At 39.9% G+C, this 19,049-nt stretch overlaps 1 protein-coding gene across 3 annotated transcripts in view; it reads left to right on the top strand.

The window, feature by feature from the left end:
- FLT1 (fms related receptor tyrosine kinase 1) overlaps positions 1-19,049 on the top strand; it is a 184,498-nt gene that overhangs the window by 34,982 nt on the left and 130,467 nt on the right. For all 3 annotated transcript variants that reach the window (XM_061628494.1, XM_061628495.1, XM_061628496.1), the window contains exons 4-6: positions 6,005-6,129; positions 15,825-15,987; positions 16,078-16,214. In XM_061628494.1, coding sequence (XP_061484478.1) covers positions 6,005-6,129; positions 15,825-15,987; positions 16,078-16,214 — 425 coding nt within the window. The remainder of the gene's footprint in view (positions 1-6,004; positions 6,130-15,824; positions 15,988-16,077; positions 16,215-19,049) is intronic.

Below are 19,049 nucleotides of genomic sequence, written 5' to 3' on the forward strand. Positions count from 1 at the left end.
TGAGCCTAATTTACCATGCCTTTTTCTGTTTTGCAACATGTACCCAGCATTTTGCCCCAAAACGTTCTATGTGTTTCACCCTGGGCTTTCTTCCAGTCAGTTTCTCATAGGGAGACATGCCTATTGTTCTGTGCATGAGACGGTTCTGAATATAAACAGTGTACAGAATACATTCACCCCAATAAGTGTTATTCATATCTGCATCTGCTAGCATGGCTCTCATTGAATCCTGCAATGACCGGTTCCTCCTCTCTGCAGTTCCGTTGGAGGATGGGCTGAAGGGAGCAGTGAGACTTTGTATTATTCCCTTCTTTTCCAAATATGTTTTAAATGAATTACTGGTAAATTCCCCACCTTGATCTGATTTGATATTTTTGATAACAACCCCATATTGTGTCTCTGTCCTCTGTATAAATGCCTTCAATTTCTCTTCTGCTTCACTTTTCTTTTTCAATAAGAACACATGTGTAAATCTGGAGAAGTCATCCACAATCACTAAATAAAATCTTGCTCCACCTTTTGAGCACTGGAAAGGTCCAGCCAAATCTACATGTATGAGCTGATAGGGTTCAGTGGTCGTGCTTTCACAGCTCTTATTTACCGGAGTCACAGTCATTTTTGTTTTATAGCATACTTCACATTCATCCACATGCTCACAATGTGTTAATTTCAAATCTTGACTATGCTTTGGGGTGTTTTGTACCTTTTCGAAATGTGCGTGTGCTAATTTTCTGTGCCATTCATGTAAACAATTATCATGTTTATCTTTATTAACTCCTATCCAAGCACACGTGGGTTTATCAAGATTGCACTCAACCATAAACATTTGGTTCTGTAATTTCCCTTGCATACATATTTCACCATCCTTTCTCACAAAACATCTATCCCCTTCAAATGTAACTTTACAACCTATTTGAGCCAATTTTCTTACTGATAGAATGTTATATTTTAAACCAGAAACCAATAACACATCTGTTAATATAGTTCCCAAATTACTCAACCTGAGCGTGCCTTTTGCAATCGCGTCCTGAGTCGATCCGTCAGCCAGATAAATCTTCTCCTGCGCCGGCTTTGAAGTGTAAAATAAACTAGAGTCTGTGATTAGGCAATTAGACGCTCCACTGTCGAGAAGCCACTTAGAGTTAATTAGTTTATTGTCCTCCTTAGTAACAAAGTTCACGCTTGTTCTCCGACTTCCAAAGTCCCTGTTATTCCTCTTCTTTAAACAATGTCTCTGTATATGTCCACGGGACCCACAAAAATAACATATTTTATTCTCTTGCCTGCTTCTTTGATATTGTTGTTGTTGTACAGCCACAGTCTCTTTTAACTCTGTTTTCTTATTCTCTTGTCTTCTATTCCACTCTTGTTGAAGTTTCTGTTCTACAAAGTCCAAATTCAGATGTCCGTCGGGTAGTTTCCAGACTAGAGACCATGACCTCCCATTTTTGATCAAATGAAGATAACAGTATATAGACCATCTGAATGTCACTATGATGCACTCCTCTATCTTGCAGCTCAGCATTTAATCTACGGAATTCAGCCAGATGCTCTGTCATAGTCACTTCATCTGTAAAACGCATCTGATAAAGTTTCCGTGCTAAACACAGCCTGCTCCCAGCAGTTTGCTGCACATGAGCGGCTCTTAGCTTCTCCCACATCTGATTAGCTGTCGGCTCATTACTCACCAGCAACAGTTGAGAATCAGACAGCCCCAGAGTAATAAAAGCCTTCGCTTTCTCGTCTTTCTTCAACCACGCTGCTGAAGGAGCTGCCGGAGGGGGTTTTTCTACAACATCATTCAAATCTTCTTTAATCAGAACTGCTCTCATTCTCCATTTCCAGCTGGAGTAGTTTACAGCATTCAGCCTCTCCATCGGCATCCCGGATGACAGGTTTACAGCCATGTTGCCCACTCTTACTTGCCTCTTTCTTGCACTTTGGTTTCTCTCTGCACCAACGTCACGTCAACTGCTCTCGAACCCGCTACCTTGTATGATAAGCTGGGCCCATAACCCCTGTTGCGTGTGCGTGTATAGATCATACAAGGATGGAATCCAAGAGTCGCATAGAACAGGAATAAGCCAGGCCAGGCAAGCTTCTTGTAAGAGTCTTTACTAGCAAAAGACATAAGACACAGTTCACTCCACAGACGACTATTCCCCCACACTGAGCTTTTCCAAACATCCCACCTTATCAGGCTTCCCAGCCAGCTACTGACCTTGGCAAACCTGGCGCTCTGTTCTCACAGCTTAACCCTTCTGCTTCAGGTTTCACTCTCTCTGCTAAAAAACCCTGTCTGTGAGTCTCACAGCCTGCTTCACTGACCAACAAAAAATGCTCCCTGTTTTTTCTCCTCCTTTTATTTCCAGTTTTTCACAGTTCAGTCCTGCCTCTCTTTGTTCTCTCTCCCATCTCTCTGATGTATTAAACAATGTTATTAACTTAGGGAGCAATCCAAACCCAGGGTCAGGGTTGGCTCCAGGTTTCTGGGGGCCCTCAGGCACAGGGTATCAGTGGGCCCTTGTTCCCTCCCTTTCCCCCTCAGACCACATTCCTTCTTCCTCATGGACCCTCCCCTTTCAAAGAAAAGAAATCTTCGCCAATATTGCAACCCCATCTTGTAATTTTATTTATTTATTTATTTTAATTTGTTAGCGTAAATTTACCTATTTTGTAGGCCTCAGCTCCTATGAATTTATTCTGATTTACCATGAATAATATCGGAGCCTGGGATCTTCCACATAATGTACTGAGAAATCATTCTCATTTTTCGCTGTTTCTGTTGACTTCTCTGCTTTAATGTTTTTAGACAAAAAAGTGTGTAGGGGGGTTGAATCCATCCTGCCATTTGCAAAGATCTTTGGAAAAAGCAGTTCAACTAAACATTTCAATTCTCCCCCAGGATTTTCCTCTCACATAGAAGCTACCTTATACTGAGTCAGACCATTGGTCCATCTAGCCCAGCATTGTTTACACTGACTGGCAGCATCTTCCAGAATTTCAAGTAGGAGTGTCTCCCAGAAGGTCCCTTGGGTTTAGTCCCTGATGCCACCTCTCCTACCTGGAGATGCCACTGGAGACTGAATCTGAGGGACATTCTTCATGCAAAGCAGATGCTGCAATGGCCCTTTCCCTGCACTCACAACTTACTCAACTGTGCTGAGATATTAGGAGGCACTCTAGAATTAATCTTAGAATTAATCTCCAACAGTGTGATGTGGCTGCAAAAAAGGCAAATGCTATATTAGGCTGCATTAACAGAAGTATAGTTTCCAAATCACAGGAAGTACTAGTTCCCCTCTATTCAGCACTGGTTAGGCCTCATCTTGAATACTGTCTCACTGCCTCCAGTTCTGGTCTCCGCACTTCAAGAAGGATGCAGACAAACTGGAACGGGTTCAGAGGAGGGCAACATGGATGATCAGGGGACTGGAAACAAAGCCCTATGAGGAGAGACTGAAAGAACTGGGCATGTTTAGCCTGGAGAAGAGAAACGGAGGGGAGATATGATAGCACTCTTCAAGTATTTGAAAGGTTGTCACACAGAGGAGGGCCGGGATCTCTTCTCGATCGTCCCAGAGTGCAGGACACGGAATAGTGGGCTCAAGTTGCAGGAAGCCAGATTTCGACTGAACATCAGGAAAAACTTGCTAACTGTTAAAGCCATACGACAATGGAACCAATTACCTAGAGAGGTAGTGGGCTTTCCAACACTGGAGGCATTCAAGAGGCAGCTGGACAGCTGGACAGCTGTCAGGAATGCTTTGATTTGGATTCTGGCATTGAGCAGGGGGTTGGACTTGATGGCCTTATATGCCCTTTCCAACTCTACTATTCTATGGTTCTATGACAGAACAGTAGATGAAAGACTGCTCTCTTAAACAAATACTATTGTTACAAAGTTAAAATTCCATTTCTCAAAAAAAAAAGGTATTTGCAATAATTCCACTACAATTCACCTATATGTTAAGAAGTGTGTATAGTGTACAAAAATGACACTAAGGATACTTCCACGTCACAGGGCTTGCATGCAGAGGAAATAAAGCTTTCATATACCGTAGACCCATTAAAATGCAGATGCAACACAATACTCCAGCATGCTTCAATCCAAACACTGATAAAAATGTCTAATAAGAGGAATCACCTTTGACGTGTAATGCAGCATAAACACACAGCACTGGTGGATATTTAATACTATTAGTACTAATGACTGTGTTACCATTGGCTTAAAAAGAAGAAGAAAAGAAAACTGTGTGCCACTCTTCTGCTCTTCATAGGAAAAAAAGCAGAAGAAAAGGTGGTTTGTCTCCTGTTCTTTTTCCGTTCAAAGTTTTTTGAGTATTCTGTTGTTTTATTGTAATAAAGAAGGCTGCAGAGATGTTAACATGGAACTTTCTGAAAGGCTGTTTATGTTTAAATGTGTAATTGTGATTTGCAAAGGGAAGTAAAAAGCATTTTTGCATATATATAGTTTTTAGTATTGTTGGAGTAAGACAATACCATTCAGTAGGCCATGACTGTCACCTCAAGTGTGTTTTAGTGACACGAAAATATCTGTGAAAGTTAGAATGTTCTTCACATATTGTGCTGGTTTCCTGTCACTCTCTTTAAAAAGGGATGCAAGGCTCAAGATGACCCTCCCCCACTACTCTAGCGCTTTATTGGCATCAGCCGGTGGTGACACTGTGTCTGCCGACACTACTGTCAATCTTTAGGGCAGCTCTTCCTCATACTTAAAATGGCCTGTAGGTTATACATACAGGAAAAGGCTCTGCAAAGTTTGCTGGTTTTGGAGAATAGCATTTAATTTTGTGACAAGGATGAATGAGTCTTAAGGGAGTAGTAACAAGTAGCATTTCACTGGAGATATGAAGAGCTGGTGACCCTCTTTTATAACTGCAGCCCCTTCAAAACAAAAAGTGTTTCTTTTACAGTTGCAGAAGCAGGATAACTTTGGTCTTTCCTTGATCATATTGCAAAGGAAATGTTGTTAGGCTGTTTTGATACTAAAGCATTTTTTTAGTCCTCCTTCTTAAAAAAACAAAACAAAGAACAACCTTGGCCATCACAATAGCTATATAGCAATTAGCAACCTAAGGCTGCAATCCTATACCCACTAACCTGCCCCACTGAAGTCCATAGGATGTTTTTCTGAGGAAACATTTGTGGATTTAATTAGATATATATACTGCTTAATCAGCAAAAACGTCTAAGCAGTTTACATAAAACAATATAAAATATTCATTAACATACAGATAAAATAAAACATTAGAAACAAATTAACATCAATTTATAAATATATCAATAATATCAGCTGTTTTAAAAACATATATGCATAATAAAATTGCATGTCTGAGTTGGCTTGCCATGCATAGGATTGCATTTTAAGATGCATTCTATGGCGGCAGAGAGATGAATAGGATACCAAATTAAAGCATAGAACATATCGAATTCCAAAGTAGATAAACTCAACAAAAGAAACAAAACTTAGGTAAATGCACACATAGGATTTAAACTCTCTAACCTTTAAGAGCTCTGGCTTTAGTATATTGAAATGAGTCAATATACTCATTCAATACTCATTCACTGCTGTGGAATGATTATGAACATTGCTGCTCACATATTGGAGAGAAAACAAACAAAATAGATTATTGTCGCCTTTTGGGGTGAGGGGCTTGCAGCCATTATATGCTACCTACTGAACATGTAGACAGACAATAGCTCTAGCTACATAGCTTCACTCACTGACCTAGATTCCTCAAGCAAGCCTGTTTTCTGGCTGACAAACATATATTGTAGCAAGATGTCCCATTCCGGGGGAAAGACAAATGGTCTGACTCAGTATAAGGCAGCATCCTATGGCCCTACTGTTATAACATGGCCCACAATTCAATGAGTGTAACTGCACATAACTCTCTGTTGGATAGTAGCCTCAGTTACATTTGTATAGCATTTTTGTAATCATTTGCAGTGACTTAGTTTTCTGTTCTTCTTTCTGCAGACACACGCAGCCCATTTGTAAAGCTCAACAGAGACATACCAGACATGATACGTGTGACTGATGGAGAAGAGCTTATCATCCCATGCAGAGTTACAATACCTGATATTCCTGTTACTTTAAAAATGGTATTTAGACATACTTTTTACCAGGGAAAATTGTATTGCTTCCTGTATCTATTGTATATTGTTTATGCCAGCCTTCCCCAACCTGATGCCCTCCAGATGTTTTGGACTACAACTTCCAACAGCCACTGCTAGCTGTAGTCCAAAACATCTGCAAGATATCAGACAGGAGAAGGCCAGTTTATGCAGTTGAATAATGTTTTTATTTTTGCAAGTGCAGTGAATACTTCTGCCTACACTGAAAGAACTAATGTCAAACCAAAGCAAAACAACTTCTTATGCATAATGTATCCATTATTTAAGGAGGACAACAGAAAGATGTAAATATGAAGGCATCAGGATGATGAGGGCAGGAGCCAAATTGTGCCCAGTACTGTGGGGAGGGAGGGGGCGTTGTGGAATGACTAGGGAGCTCTTGTACAGGGCAGGGTTCAATGTTTTACTAAGTCATTCTGCAGATTAAGTAAGCTTCTATAAAGCAGTTTATTGTGGATTTGGTGCTGCTTTGCAGGATCCACCTGATGTCATTGTCATCAAAAAGCCAGCCCATACTTTTTCTTTGTTTTGTCTGGATTTTCCCTTACTGCGGAAAATCTTGTCCAGTAAAGGTAATTCATTATACATTTGTAGTCACTTTTGAAAGGAGGAGCTTCTTAGCACATTTTTGTGGGGAGGTTGATTTGTCATGAGTGGTGACGTTTCATTGGGTATTTTCTACTGCCCCACCCCTCAAGAGGAGGATGGAAATGAACAACATCCATCCAATCAGAAGAAGATGCCATCTGTTTCATAATAATCCAACTGCCACTGGATACAGGATACTGTTCTAACAGAAACACTAGAAGAAAACAGTCCAGCGATATACACCGGAATCAATGTGAACACCAAACAAAAGCAAGTTAACCTGCAGACTGGGCTTAACTTTCATCTTTCTGTCAGCCTTCTGCCGAAGTGACTGCATGACACAGCTTCATCTGTTTCCACATCATCCTCTGAATGAAAGTCTCTCTAGCACCCACCACATCTCCATCCTCCCACAGTGTCTGCTTCAGTTCCTCATTTCTAATGGAGCCATCAGTCTGGATATGTAACAAAGTATTTTTTAAAGAGTATTTTATTTTTCTTCTCAACACATAGACTGTTGAATAACATAGATTCAGACTTACAACCCACAGCCATCAGCCTAAACTTATGATAAGAGCTGTTTGTATTATTTCTTTCTTTAATTTGTATCCCACCATTCCTTCAAAAGGAGACCAGGGCAGCAAATGATCTAGACAGTTTCTGAAGACATGTCTGAGGAATTACATACATCTAATAGTGTTCTTTGTCGTCTCTGTGCTGTCTGTCAAGTGGGACTATGAATGCACAGAGCAGAGCATGGGAGTTTCCTAAACTATCTGACAAAAGAGGGTTTTTTATCACTGTGTACATGTTTTGAGTAGCAGAACAAGCATTTCCATTCTTTCTTTTATTTTGACCATCTTGGGATCAACTGCAACTAGAACATTTCCCTCATGACATGTTAGCCAACTATTTTCTGCAATTATCCATTTTCTTTTCTTTTTGCTGAGTGTAATCCTTGAGAGTTTTATTTAATCCCCCTACCTCCTCAAGAGTTTTCTTCTCAGTTTGTCAGGAAATGTTTGCACTGTCCATCTTAATTGAACAGAAATATGTTTTTTTTAAAAAGTTACCTTAGCTGTGTGGTAATGTTCTTACCTCTGATGAACACAAGCACTGCTTACTTCTTTGGTGAAGCGTATTTATTTATTTGTTTAAACAGCAGCACCACATGGCGCCTCATAAACATCTTAAAATTCCAGGTGCCAAAAATGGTTTGCCTTGTGGTTGTGGATGTTTGGTGGTGGTGCTGCTTAAAAAGAAAAGTTCCAGCATTGTTCTCTGGATTATATCCTTAGTTTCTTTTTTGCTTATGTGCCTAATTAATAATGGTAATGTTGAAAATGTTGCAACTCTGTAAACTAAGGAAAAATCCAATAGAATATATTGAGTTATTTAGTTCACAGATAGGTAGTTCAGTTATTACAATGATGTTAAGTGTGCTGAAGTGCTTGCCCACTGATTTTAATTGGACTCAAGTGTATCTTTCATTGGATTGCATCCTTTGGAAGCTGTGGCCCTCCAGGTGGTGTTACACTTTTGGTGGAGTACAATTTGTATTGCTGTACTGGGTCCAGAGTCAGCAGTGGGGCCAGATACTTTTTTCTTTTATTTTCTTTTTAAAGTAAGTTTTTGATACTCATTCTACTCTTGTTCTACATTATGAAGCAAAACAATAATTGCTTTGTGAGAAATGAGCCAGTTTCCATCTTGCAGGATTTTTAGCTAATGAGTGAAATCACAGATGGGACTGACGAGTGCTATGGAGAAAACTAGACTCACACGTGCATCACGGAACACCAAAAAATGGCTTCAAATAGAACTAGGAAGTCTCCTCTTTAGACAATGTCCATTTTGAAGTCATTTTTGATTTTCTCTGATGCATATGTGACTAGTTTTTCTCTAGATTCACACAATGGAAAAAGGACTTCCTGGTTTATTTCAATGCCATTATTTGGTTTTCTCTGGTAAGGAAGTGATTGTTGTCAAGAGAAAACAATTGAGAAATCCAGGATTTCTACATAACTGTAGTGTAAAGGTAATCACAAAGGCAGCAGTTCATGCTCTAAACCTCAGTTAGCAAAAGCATTAACTCCTTTCAGTTGTTTTCCCTGGACAACAATCCCTTCTTTACCAGATAAGTCATTTCATGCAAAAAATGTTGGGTTGTACCCAACTAAGTTCTTCTCAGGGTAAACCCATTGAAATTATTGTGCTTAAGTTAGTCATGTTCATTAATTTCAGTGGGTCTGCTCCGAGTATGTCTACCATTGGATATAAGCCATAATTATTTTTCATTATAATTATTTTATTAATTATTAATATTTATTACATAATTAATATGTAATTATAATAATTATTTTTCAGAGAACATGAACGTCAAAAAAATCCTGTTGGTACAAATAAAGTCCATCATTAGTACATCCATGTTGCAGGGAAAGCATTGTGGCTAAGAGTAGCCTGCAAAGTAGCCCAGTATATGGCAGTGGTAATCCACTGTTGTTATCCAGTCACTTGTATTGGTTTTTTTTAGGGAAATGCAGCTGGAATGGGCTGTTAGGTTTATGTAGCAGCAACATAGGATGAGGGTGAATACATTTCCACCTATGGAAGAAAAACAGGGGAATCCTTGGGAGTGGGTTGTGCAGCTGGGATAAACATTTAAATAGGTTTATCTGTGTCAAAGGCTCATATCCTTTTTGCTCAAAAGAAAAGAAAAGGGTGACTGACATATGTTGATAACATTGCTATGGTTGTGAAGTATAAATAAATAAACCACAACAAATGACCATAAAATACGGTGCTTGCTTTTTAAAAATATAGTCTTAAATTCAGCCCAACATGGACATGGTATTCTGAACCTTGGTTGCTGTAAAACTACACACATACTTCTGAAATACCATACCTGGTCTTGCAGTTGGTAGATTTTTCAAAGACCTACGGTAGCATAACTACTTTGCAGCTCATTAAAACTAAGTACTTTGCATGGTTTAGCATTTTCATTGAGAAGGAAAGGGCTCTTGTGCCATTAACAGCTTTGTGACAGGCAGAAATTCAACAGGCTAAACCTTTTCTAGTATGGAAATTCAATTATGAGGAAAGTTTCATCTGTTGACATCCTGTCTATCAGACATCTTATTACTTGTCTGATTTAATTGGGGGGGCTCTCCCCTGAAAAGAAAAGTTGCATAAATTTGCATATGGTCCCAGGTTATGGTCTGAAGGCGCATAAGGCAAGCACCCTGCTGAAGCTAAGCAGGGTCAGGTCTGGTGAGTGCCTGGATGGGAGACCACCTGGGAAACATATGTAAGCCACCTTGGGTTTCTATCATGAAAAGAAAGGCAGCATATAAATGTAATAAATTAATAAATAATACGACACTAAGCATATGTAAATTCATGCCCTCTTTTGCAGGTGGGGTGGAGTGCCCAATCCACATACAATGTCCATAATATCCTATTGGCACCCCAGTTGGACTCGGACTCCCATCAGCCCCAGCCAGTCTTGCTAATGGTCAGAGATCATGGGCACTGTAGTTTAACAAACTCTGGTGGGCCACGGGTTCCCCACCCCTAGTATATAACTAAAGGGGGGGACTGGTGGTGGCTGGTATCCACTGGGACTGTGGGGCAGAATGCAGGGAGTCCAAAGAGTAGACACAGCCAGAGCCAACTAATTCTAGTTTTGTCCTCCCCCCTCCCCCCCGAGTTCTGCAAGAGCAATACTAATGGGAAAGAAGGTGACATCCAGGGCCATTCCAGGGATCCAGGGATGGAAGCAAGAAGACTGGCAGATGCGGGTTGGCTCAGGGCAAACTGAGGATGGTAGGCTACTGCCCTACTTGCCCAAATGGACCAGCTTCCATTGGGAAGGACTGTATCTGTGGTAGAGAATCTGCCTTGGAGATTCCAGGCTCAATCCCTGGCACGTCCAGTTAGGGGTGGGATGTCCCGTGCGCAAAACCCTGGAGAGCTGCTACCAGTTAGGGTAGACAGTACTAAGTACTAAGCTAGATCGACCAATGGTTTGACTTGGTATAAGGCCACTTCTTATAATCCTATGTTCTTAGAGAGGTACATCATAAATTCAAGTGAACTTTCCCTCCCATTTCATCTACCACCCGAGCTAAGTCAGCACAAAACAATTGATGTATAAAATGAATACTTCACATTCCTTCTGTACACTTTGGTGGAAACTTTATAGCTGATAGAATCTGTTGAACCATGTTATTCATGTCTCTTACTGTCATTGTCTGTAAACGCAATGATGAATCAGTTGAAGGAACAAAAGGGAAATTTTGTATCTGGCAGCAGTAACCATGAAAGAATCCCTAGAATTCAAGATGCTTTAGAAAGTCAGCAGGTTATAAAGTGACAGAAGGTATTTGTATGTATAGAGCACACTTCTCCCATAATTTAAATGGTTATTATGGCTTCTTAGCAGATGCTGTAAAGATAAGGAAGTGTTAGCAGTGATTGTTGTTCATTCTATTAAAGCATTTTTTCCTATCTGAGGAAATCACATGGAATGAGAGGAGGTGCCTTCCTTTGCTACCTTGAGCTTGTGATACATGATCACTGAATTTGTGCAGGAAGAAGTAAAGTAATTAGTAGCCTCCACTGTCTCAGCACAGATTTGTATGTTTTGCCTACAAAAGTGTCTAAATCAAAAGTTAAAACTGGGTGATCAGTCCCAGAACCCATATGCATACACCTGCCCTCCCCTGCAATGGGGGCTAAGAGCAAGCTGATATTAAACTCAAGCTGTTCAATTCATTTTAAAAGTTGATTTTAATAGCAAAAGTTGATTTTTCCGAGCCCTGATAAGGATGAATCAACCACTTTACTGTGTATACCAGTGATCAATCTCCTGTTTGCATATATGAAGAGAGATTTCTTAAATTTACAGTGAAAGGGGAGGTGGGTGACTCACCACAATGGTTTGCCTGGCACACAGCGTCTGCTGTTGCCACCTTGCTTCTTCATGTGGGTGGCATGACTCAGTGCATGTCTGATATGCATGCAGCAGATGCTCACTTGGGCAGAGAGGCAGCTAGCAGGGTGGGTGGCACTCAGCCTTGTTGCCCTCCCACCCTAGTGCCTCACTTGCTTTGTGATGATGGAAGTTGTAGTCTACAACATGTGAGGGCACCAAGTTGGCAACCCCTGGTCTATGGGTTCGTGGTGGAGGTGATTGTTTCTGAGGCCATCAGAAGGTGCCCCACCTTGCTGACCTCTGCAGCCAGCTCTACATAGAGAGGCTGCTGGAATTTGGAATGTTAGGGCATATTCAGCTACACATACTCATTAGTGACTTTATAAGAACATAAGAACATAAGAAGAGCCTGCTGGATCAGGCCAGTGGCCCATCTAGTCCAGCATCCTGTTCTCACAGTGGCCAACCAGGTGCCTGGGGGAAGCCCGCAAGCAGGACCCGAGTGCAAGAACACTCTCCCCTCCTGAGGCTTCCGGCAACTGGTTTTCAGAAGCATGCTGCCTCTGACTAGGGTGGCAGAGCACAGCCATCATGGCTAGTAGCCATTGATAGCCCTGTCCTCCATGAATTTGTCTAATCTTCTTTTAAAGCCGTCCAAGCTGGTGGCCATTACTGCATCTTGTGGGAGCAAATTCCATAGTTTAACTATGCGCTGAGTAATGAAGTACTTCCTTTTGTCTGTCCTGAATCTTCCAACATTCAGCTTCTTTGAATGTCCACGAGTTCTAGTATTATGAGAGAGGGAGAAGAACTTTTCTCTATCCACTTTCTCAATGCCATGCATAATTTTATACACTTCTATCATGTCTCCTCTGACCCGCCTTTTCTCTAAACTAAAGAGCCCCAAATGCTGCAACCTTTCCTCGTAAGGGAGTCGCTCCATCCCCTTGATCATTCTGGTTGCCCTCTTCTGAACCTTTTCCAACTCTATAATATCCTTTTTGAGATGAGGCGACCAGAACTGTACACAGTATTCCAAATGCGGCCGCACCATAGATTTATACAATGGGATTATGATATCGGCTGTTTTATTTTCAATACCTTTCCTAGTTATCGCTAGCATGGAATTTGCCTTTTTCACAGCTGCCGCACACTGGGTCGACATTTTCATCGTGCTGTCCACTACAACCCCGAGGTCTCTCTCCTGGTCGGTCACCGCCAGTTCAGACCCCATGAGCGTATATGTGAAATTAAGATTTTTTGCTCCAATATGCATACTTTTACACTTGTTTATATTGAATTGCATTTGCCATTTTTCCGCCCATTCACTCAGTTTGGAGAGGTCTTTTTGGAGCTCTTCGCAATCCCTTTTTGTTTTAACAACCCTGAACAATTTAGTGTCATCAGCAAACTTGGCCACTTCACTGCTCACTCCTAATTCTAGGTCATTAATGAACAAGTTGAAAAGTACAGGTCCCAATACCGATCCTTGAGGGACTCCACTTTCTACAGCCCTCCATTGGGAGAACTGTCCGTTGATTCCTACTCTCTGCTTTCTGCTTCTTAACCAATTTCTTATCCACAAGAGGACCTCTCCTCTTATTCCATGACTGCTAAGCTTCCTCAGAAGCCTTTGGTGAGGTACCTTGTCAAACGCTTTTTGAAAGTCTAAGTACACTATGTCCACTGGATCACCTCTATCTATATGCTTGTTGACACTCTCAAAGAATTTGAATAGGTTACTGAGACAGGACTTTCCCTTGCAGAAACCATGCTGGCTCTGCTTCAGCAAGGCTTGTTCTTCTATGTGCTTAGTTAATCTAGCTTTAATAATACTTTCTACCAGTTTTCCAGGGACAGAAGTTAAGCTAACTGGCCTGTAATTTCCGGGATCCCCTCTGGATCCCTTTTTGAAGATTGGCGTTACATTTGCCACTTTCCAGTCCTCAGGCACGGAGGAGGACCCAAGGGACAAGTTACATATTTTAGTTAGCAGATCAGCAATTTCACCTTTGAGTTCTTTGAGAACTCTCGGGTGGATGCCATCCGGGCCCGGTGATTTGTCAGTTTTTATATTGTCCATTAAGCTTAGAACTTCCTCTCTCGTTACCACTATTTGTCTCAGTTCCTCAGAATCCCTTCCTGCAAATGTTAGTTCAGGTTCAGGGATCTGCCCTATATCTTCCACTGTGAAGACAGATGCAAAGAATTCATTTAGCTTCTCTGCAATCTCCTTATCGTTCTTTAGTACACCTTTGACTCCCTTATCATCCAAGGGTCCAATCGTCTCCCTAGATGGTCTCCTGCTTTGAATGTATTTATAGAATTTTTTGTTGTTGGTTTTTATGTTCTTAGCAATGTGCTCCTCAAATTCTTTTTTAGCATCCCTTATTGTCTTCTTGCATTTCTTTTGCCAGAGTTTGTGTTCTTTTTTATTTTCTTCATTTGGACAAGACTTCCATTTTTTGAAGGAAGACTTTTTGCCTCTAAGAGCTTCCTTGACTTTGCTCGTTAACCATGCTGGCATCTTCTTGGCCCTGGCGGTACCTTTTCTGATCTGCGGTATGCACTCCAGTTGAGCTTCTAATATAGTGTTTTTAAACAACTTCCAAGCATTTTCGAGTGATGTGACCCTCTGGACTTTGTTTTTCAGCTTTCTTTTTACCAATCCCCTCATTTTTGTGAAGTTTCCTCTTTTGAAGTCAAATGTGACCGTGTTGGATTTTCTTGGCAATTGGCCAGTTACATGTATGTTTAATTTAATAGCACTGTGGTCACTGCTCCCAATCGGTTCAACAACACTTACATCTTGCACCAGGTCCCGGTCCCCACTGAGGATTAAGTCCAGGGTTGCCGTCCCTCTGGTCGGTTCCATGACCAACTGGTCTAGGGAATAGTCATTTAGAATATCTAGAAACTTTGCTTCTTTGTCATGACTGGAACACATATGCAGCCAGTCTATGTCCAGGTAGTTGAAGTCACCCATTACTACCACATTTCCTAGTTTGGATGCTTCCTCAATTTCATATCTCATCTCAAGGTCTCCCTGAGCATTTTGATCAGGGGGACGATAGATCGTTCCCAGTATTAAGTCCCTCCTGGGGCATGGTATCACCACCCACAACGATTCTGTGGAGGAGTCTGCCTCTTTTGGGGTTTCGAGCTTGCTGGATTCAATGCCATCTTTCACGTATAGAGCGACTCCGCCACCAATACGTCCTTCCCTGTCCTTCCGCTATAGTTTATATCCAGGGATAACCGTATCCCACTGGTTTTCTCCATTCCACCAGGTCTCCGTTATGCTCACTATATCAATGCTCTCCTCTAAGACCAAGCACTCCAGTTCTCCCATCTTGGTTCGCAGGCTCCTAGCATTAGCGTACAGGCACTTGTAAGCAGTGTCTCTCTTCAAGTGTCTTTGGCACTTGTGGTTAGGCCTGTGGTAATTTTGCTCTTCTGAATTTATATCCTGTGCCCCTGCTCTCACAATGCCTACTTCTAGGCCTACCCCTTTTAAAATTTCATCATTTCTTTGGTTTTTATCCCAGGTCACAGGCATGCCTGGCAAATCTTTATGCCACCATATTTTATGACAGGGCAGATTTCTTCCCTGGAACATTAATTTTCATATCAAATGTTTTTTTGCAATTGTTTTGTTTGTTTTGAAAATTCCCATAATATGAGGTTTATTTCTTTTCTGGAATGGCCTTTAGTCAATACTAGAAAATGCTTCAGGTGCTAACTTACTGGCAAAATAGTGTTCTGGTATGTGAAGATCATGCGTCTGCAAATGGAGAAGAACCGTTCATTACTAAATCCTCTGACAAAACTATATTTGTCAACAGAAAGTCAGTAGCATGGGAATTAAGTCTGGGGAATCCCACTGATTTTGCAGCATCATGAATAATGAAATTTTGGAAAAACATGAAATAGTCAAATTCGTCACCAAGTTTTTATTACGTTATGAGACAAAATTACTACTGGAAGCCCTCTGAGTAATATGTATTCTTACATGTGTTTAATAATGTGTGCTAATTACTGTTCAGGAATGTTTAAAATTCCTTTTATAAAGTAACCATTCATTCGTTTTAGGAAAAGGAAGCAATAAAAAGAAGTAATGCGTTATTTTTATTTTTAGATGCCAGGAGGAAAAATAATTCCTGATGGGAAGACAATAATTTGGGATAGTACAAAGGGCTTTATAATACCAAATGCAACATATAAATTCATAGGTCTTCTCAGCTGTGAAACAAGGATTGATGGGCATGAGTACAGCACTAAGTACCTGACATATAGGCTGAGTAAGTATCTTTTGGTTCTCCATTCAGTATTTTCAGTTATTTGATTGATTAATCATCTGATGCACTTTTCTTTCTTGATGCATTATGTAGACAATGAAATCCTTAGTGTCCAGTTAAATGCCTCAAGGCCGGTCAAGTTATTAAAAGGAGACAACCTTGTCCTTAACTGTACTATCACTGCAACCTGGAACACAAGAGTGCAGATCACATGGAATTATCCTGGTGAGGTGGGTGCTCTTGTTCTTTCCTAAAAATAGAATTCCACACACACAAAAAGACACTGCTAATAGGAATTTTAGCTAGATGAGTTTCACATATTTTACATTCCATTGTGGTGATCCTTGTCTCTTGTATAATTTTGTTTTGCAGTTTGTTGCTTCGTTGAATTATTGAGCAAGCTTTTAGACAATGCAAAAGTGTAGATTTTGAAATAACTAATAAAACATAAAAAATAAATCATGGAAACATCTTAGTTGTGGTGATGAATTAGTGCTTATTACCAGCTAAGGACATCTTTTGTAGTAAAAATGATAGCCTTCTTTCTTGACGTAACAGTTAGTTTTCCAACTCAACATTATGAAAAACATGTTAAAATTCATTCATTGTCCAAGTTCTCACCTGTTACGTCAACAACTTATTTTAAAACAGCAATCATGAGCTTAAACATCTTCCCCCGGCCATATCTGAAGCATCCTCATGAATAGCTGCCACTTATAAACATCTGTCAGGAATCCAAATGAAACCTTACTAAACTTTGTCATTGGTGAAAGGCATGTAGGAACTACACATCAGTCTGATGTATTTATTATTATTATTATTATTATTATTATTATTGTTGTTGTTGTTGTTGTTGTTGTTGTTGTTGTTATTGTTATTGTTATTGTTGTTGTTGTTGTTATTGTTATTATTATTATTATTATTATTGAAACTTATCAGATGCTTGCTACCTAAAAGGGCTCCAATGACTTGCATTTATTTATGTGCAAGAAGATTCAAACCATGTTAGTTATTATAGTAGCTAATGGATCTATTCAATATTACATTACAGAAGAAGAATTAATGTTATGATTGCATTATAGAAGAACAATTAATTCAGCAGTTTTTCCCATGAAGTCTTTGTCAATACCCCTGGTCCCCATACCTTGCTTCAATGAACCCTAAATATATGTAACTGCATAATCACTTATCCTTCCCCTGTTATCTCTGCTTCCATTTCCTTTGCTTTCCTTGGTTGGCTCTCTTGTATCTGTTTCTAGCCTGTAAGCCCCTTGGGGACTTTCCCTCTCATTCTTGGTAAAGCACCATGTATATCAATGGTGATAGCTACAAGAATGGATAAATGAGTGGACAATTAAAAGTCTAATATAAATGTAACCTTTCAGTCTGAGATTCTTTTTCTAGTTTGCATAATGTAACTTATCACCCAAAATGTTATGAACAAGCATTGTGTACGGTGGCACAAGGATTTGATATTACATTTCACCTTGTCAATAGTTCTTGTGTCCTCTGTTTAGACAATTGTACACTGAATAAACATATTTTGAGGAAATAAAACAATTTGATCTCATGAGCCTCTGGAATAAAATGGCAGTTCATGAGAGCTGGCGTAAAGAGCCTTGTGCTAGCGCAGATGTAGCCAATGTAGTGTAGCCAAGGTATTGTTGGGTTACAGCTCCCACTGTCCCTGAACATTGGCCATGCTGACTGGGACTGATGGGAGTTGAAGTCCAACAACATCTGGAGGGCACCACATAGGCTACCCCTATGCTGAGGGTGGGGGAAGCAGTTCATAATTAACATCCAGCAGGATCATCCCTATCATAATATTGATTCAGTTAGCATTATAAAAGAGTGTCAGATTGTTGATTAATTTGATTACATTGTTGTTACCAGACAGAGGAGAGATAGCTATATGGATTTTCTACCCATAATTTATTTATTTTTTATTTAATTTAATTTAACATAATTTAGCGGCTTGGTTATAATAGAACCTCTAAGTGGTTTACAAAATGCCGAACGGACCTGATACCCATAGTATAAGAATATGATCCCCTGTGAGTAATGCTAATTTAGATGTATCAAGAATATAATAATCTCATTTTATATTTGTCAATCTATCGTCTCCTGTTAGACTGAGAGAATAGCCAGCAATACTATTGAGTGTCATGGTTGAACAGCCAACACCAAACTCAACACTCTGGCTGCTGCCTCACAATAATTTTCCCTCTGACTGTTGTCCTTCGGTATATCCCTCTCCATAAAACACAAATTATCTGACCATCATCTTCTCTGTGCTAATTATGAGCATTCCTGTTTCATCTTTCATTTTCCCAGCAAGAAACAGTTATTAAAATTTTATAAATATTGGAAGTGGTTAATAGTATATATAATGAGATTAATATTAGTGTAATTAATACCAAGACATCAATAATAAAGCAATCATAATGCCAAAATACAATTTAAATAACATCCCAGAAGACTATAAAGATCAAATAAGGAATAGATTTGAAGCTTTAACTTAGTTGATAGAGAACCAGAAGAAATATGGATTGAAGTCAGAGATGTTGTCAGGGAAGACACTACCTCTAGTTAAAAAGAGAGAAAGACCTCAATGGATGACTGACAAAACTCTTCAAATGGTTAAAAAGAGAAGGAAAGCAAAAGCAAAAGGAGATAGAAACATGGTTAGAACCCTAAATGCAATAATACAGTGACTAGTATGTAGGGACAAAGAGATCTATTACAATAGTTACTGCACAGAAATAGAAGAGGACAACAAAAAAGGTAGAACAAGAGTCCTATTCTAGAAGATTAGAGAAATTAAAGGGAAATTTATACCAAGAGTAGGGATGTTAAATAATCAACAGGGGAACACACTGACTGACTGAGATGAAATAAAAGGAAGATGAAAGCAGTACACTGAAGAACTATATAAAAGAGATGCCAGTATGACAGATTCATTCATGGAGGAACCGTATGATGAAGAACCAGAAATTTTAGAATGTGATGTGGAAGCTGCTCTTAAAATACTTGAAAGAAACAAATCAACAGGAATAGATGGC

Source organism: Rhineura floridana, chromosome 5, assembly GCF_030035675.1.
Source record: "Rhineura floridana isolate rRhiFlo1 chromosome 5, rRhiFlo1.hap2, whole genome shotgun sequence".
Lineage (NCBI taxonomy): Eukaryota > Metazoa > Chordata > Lepidosauria > Squamata > Rhineuridae > Rhineura > Rhineura floridana.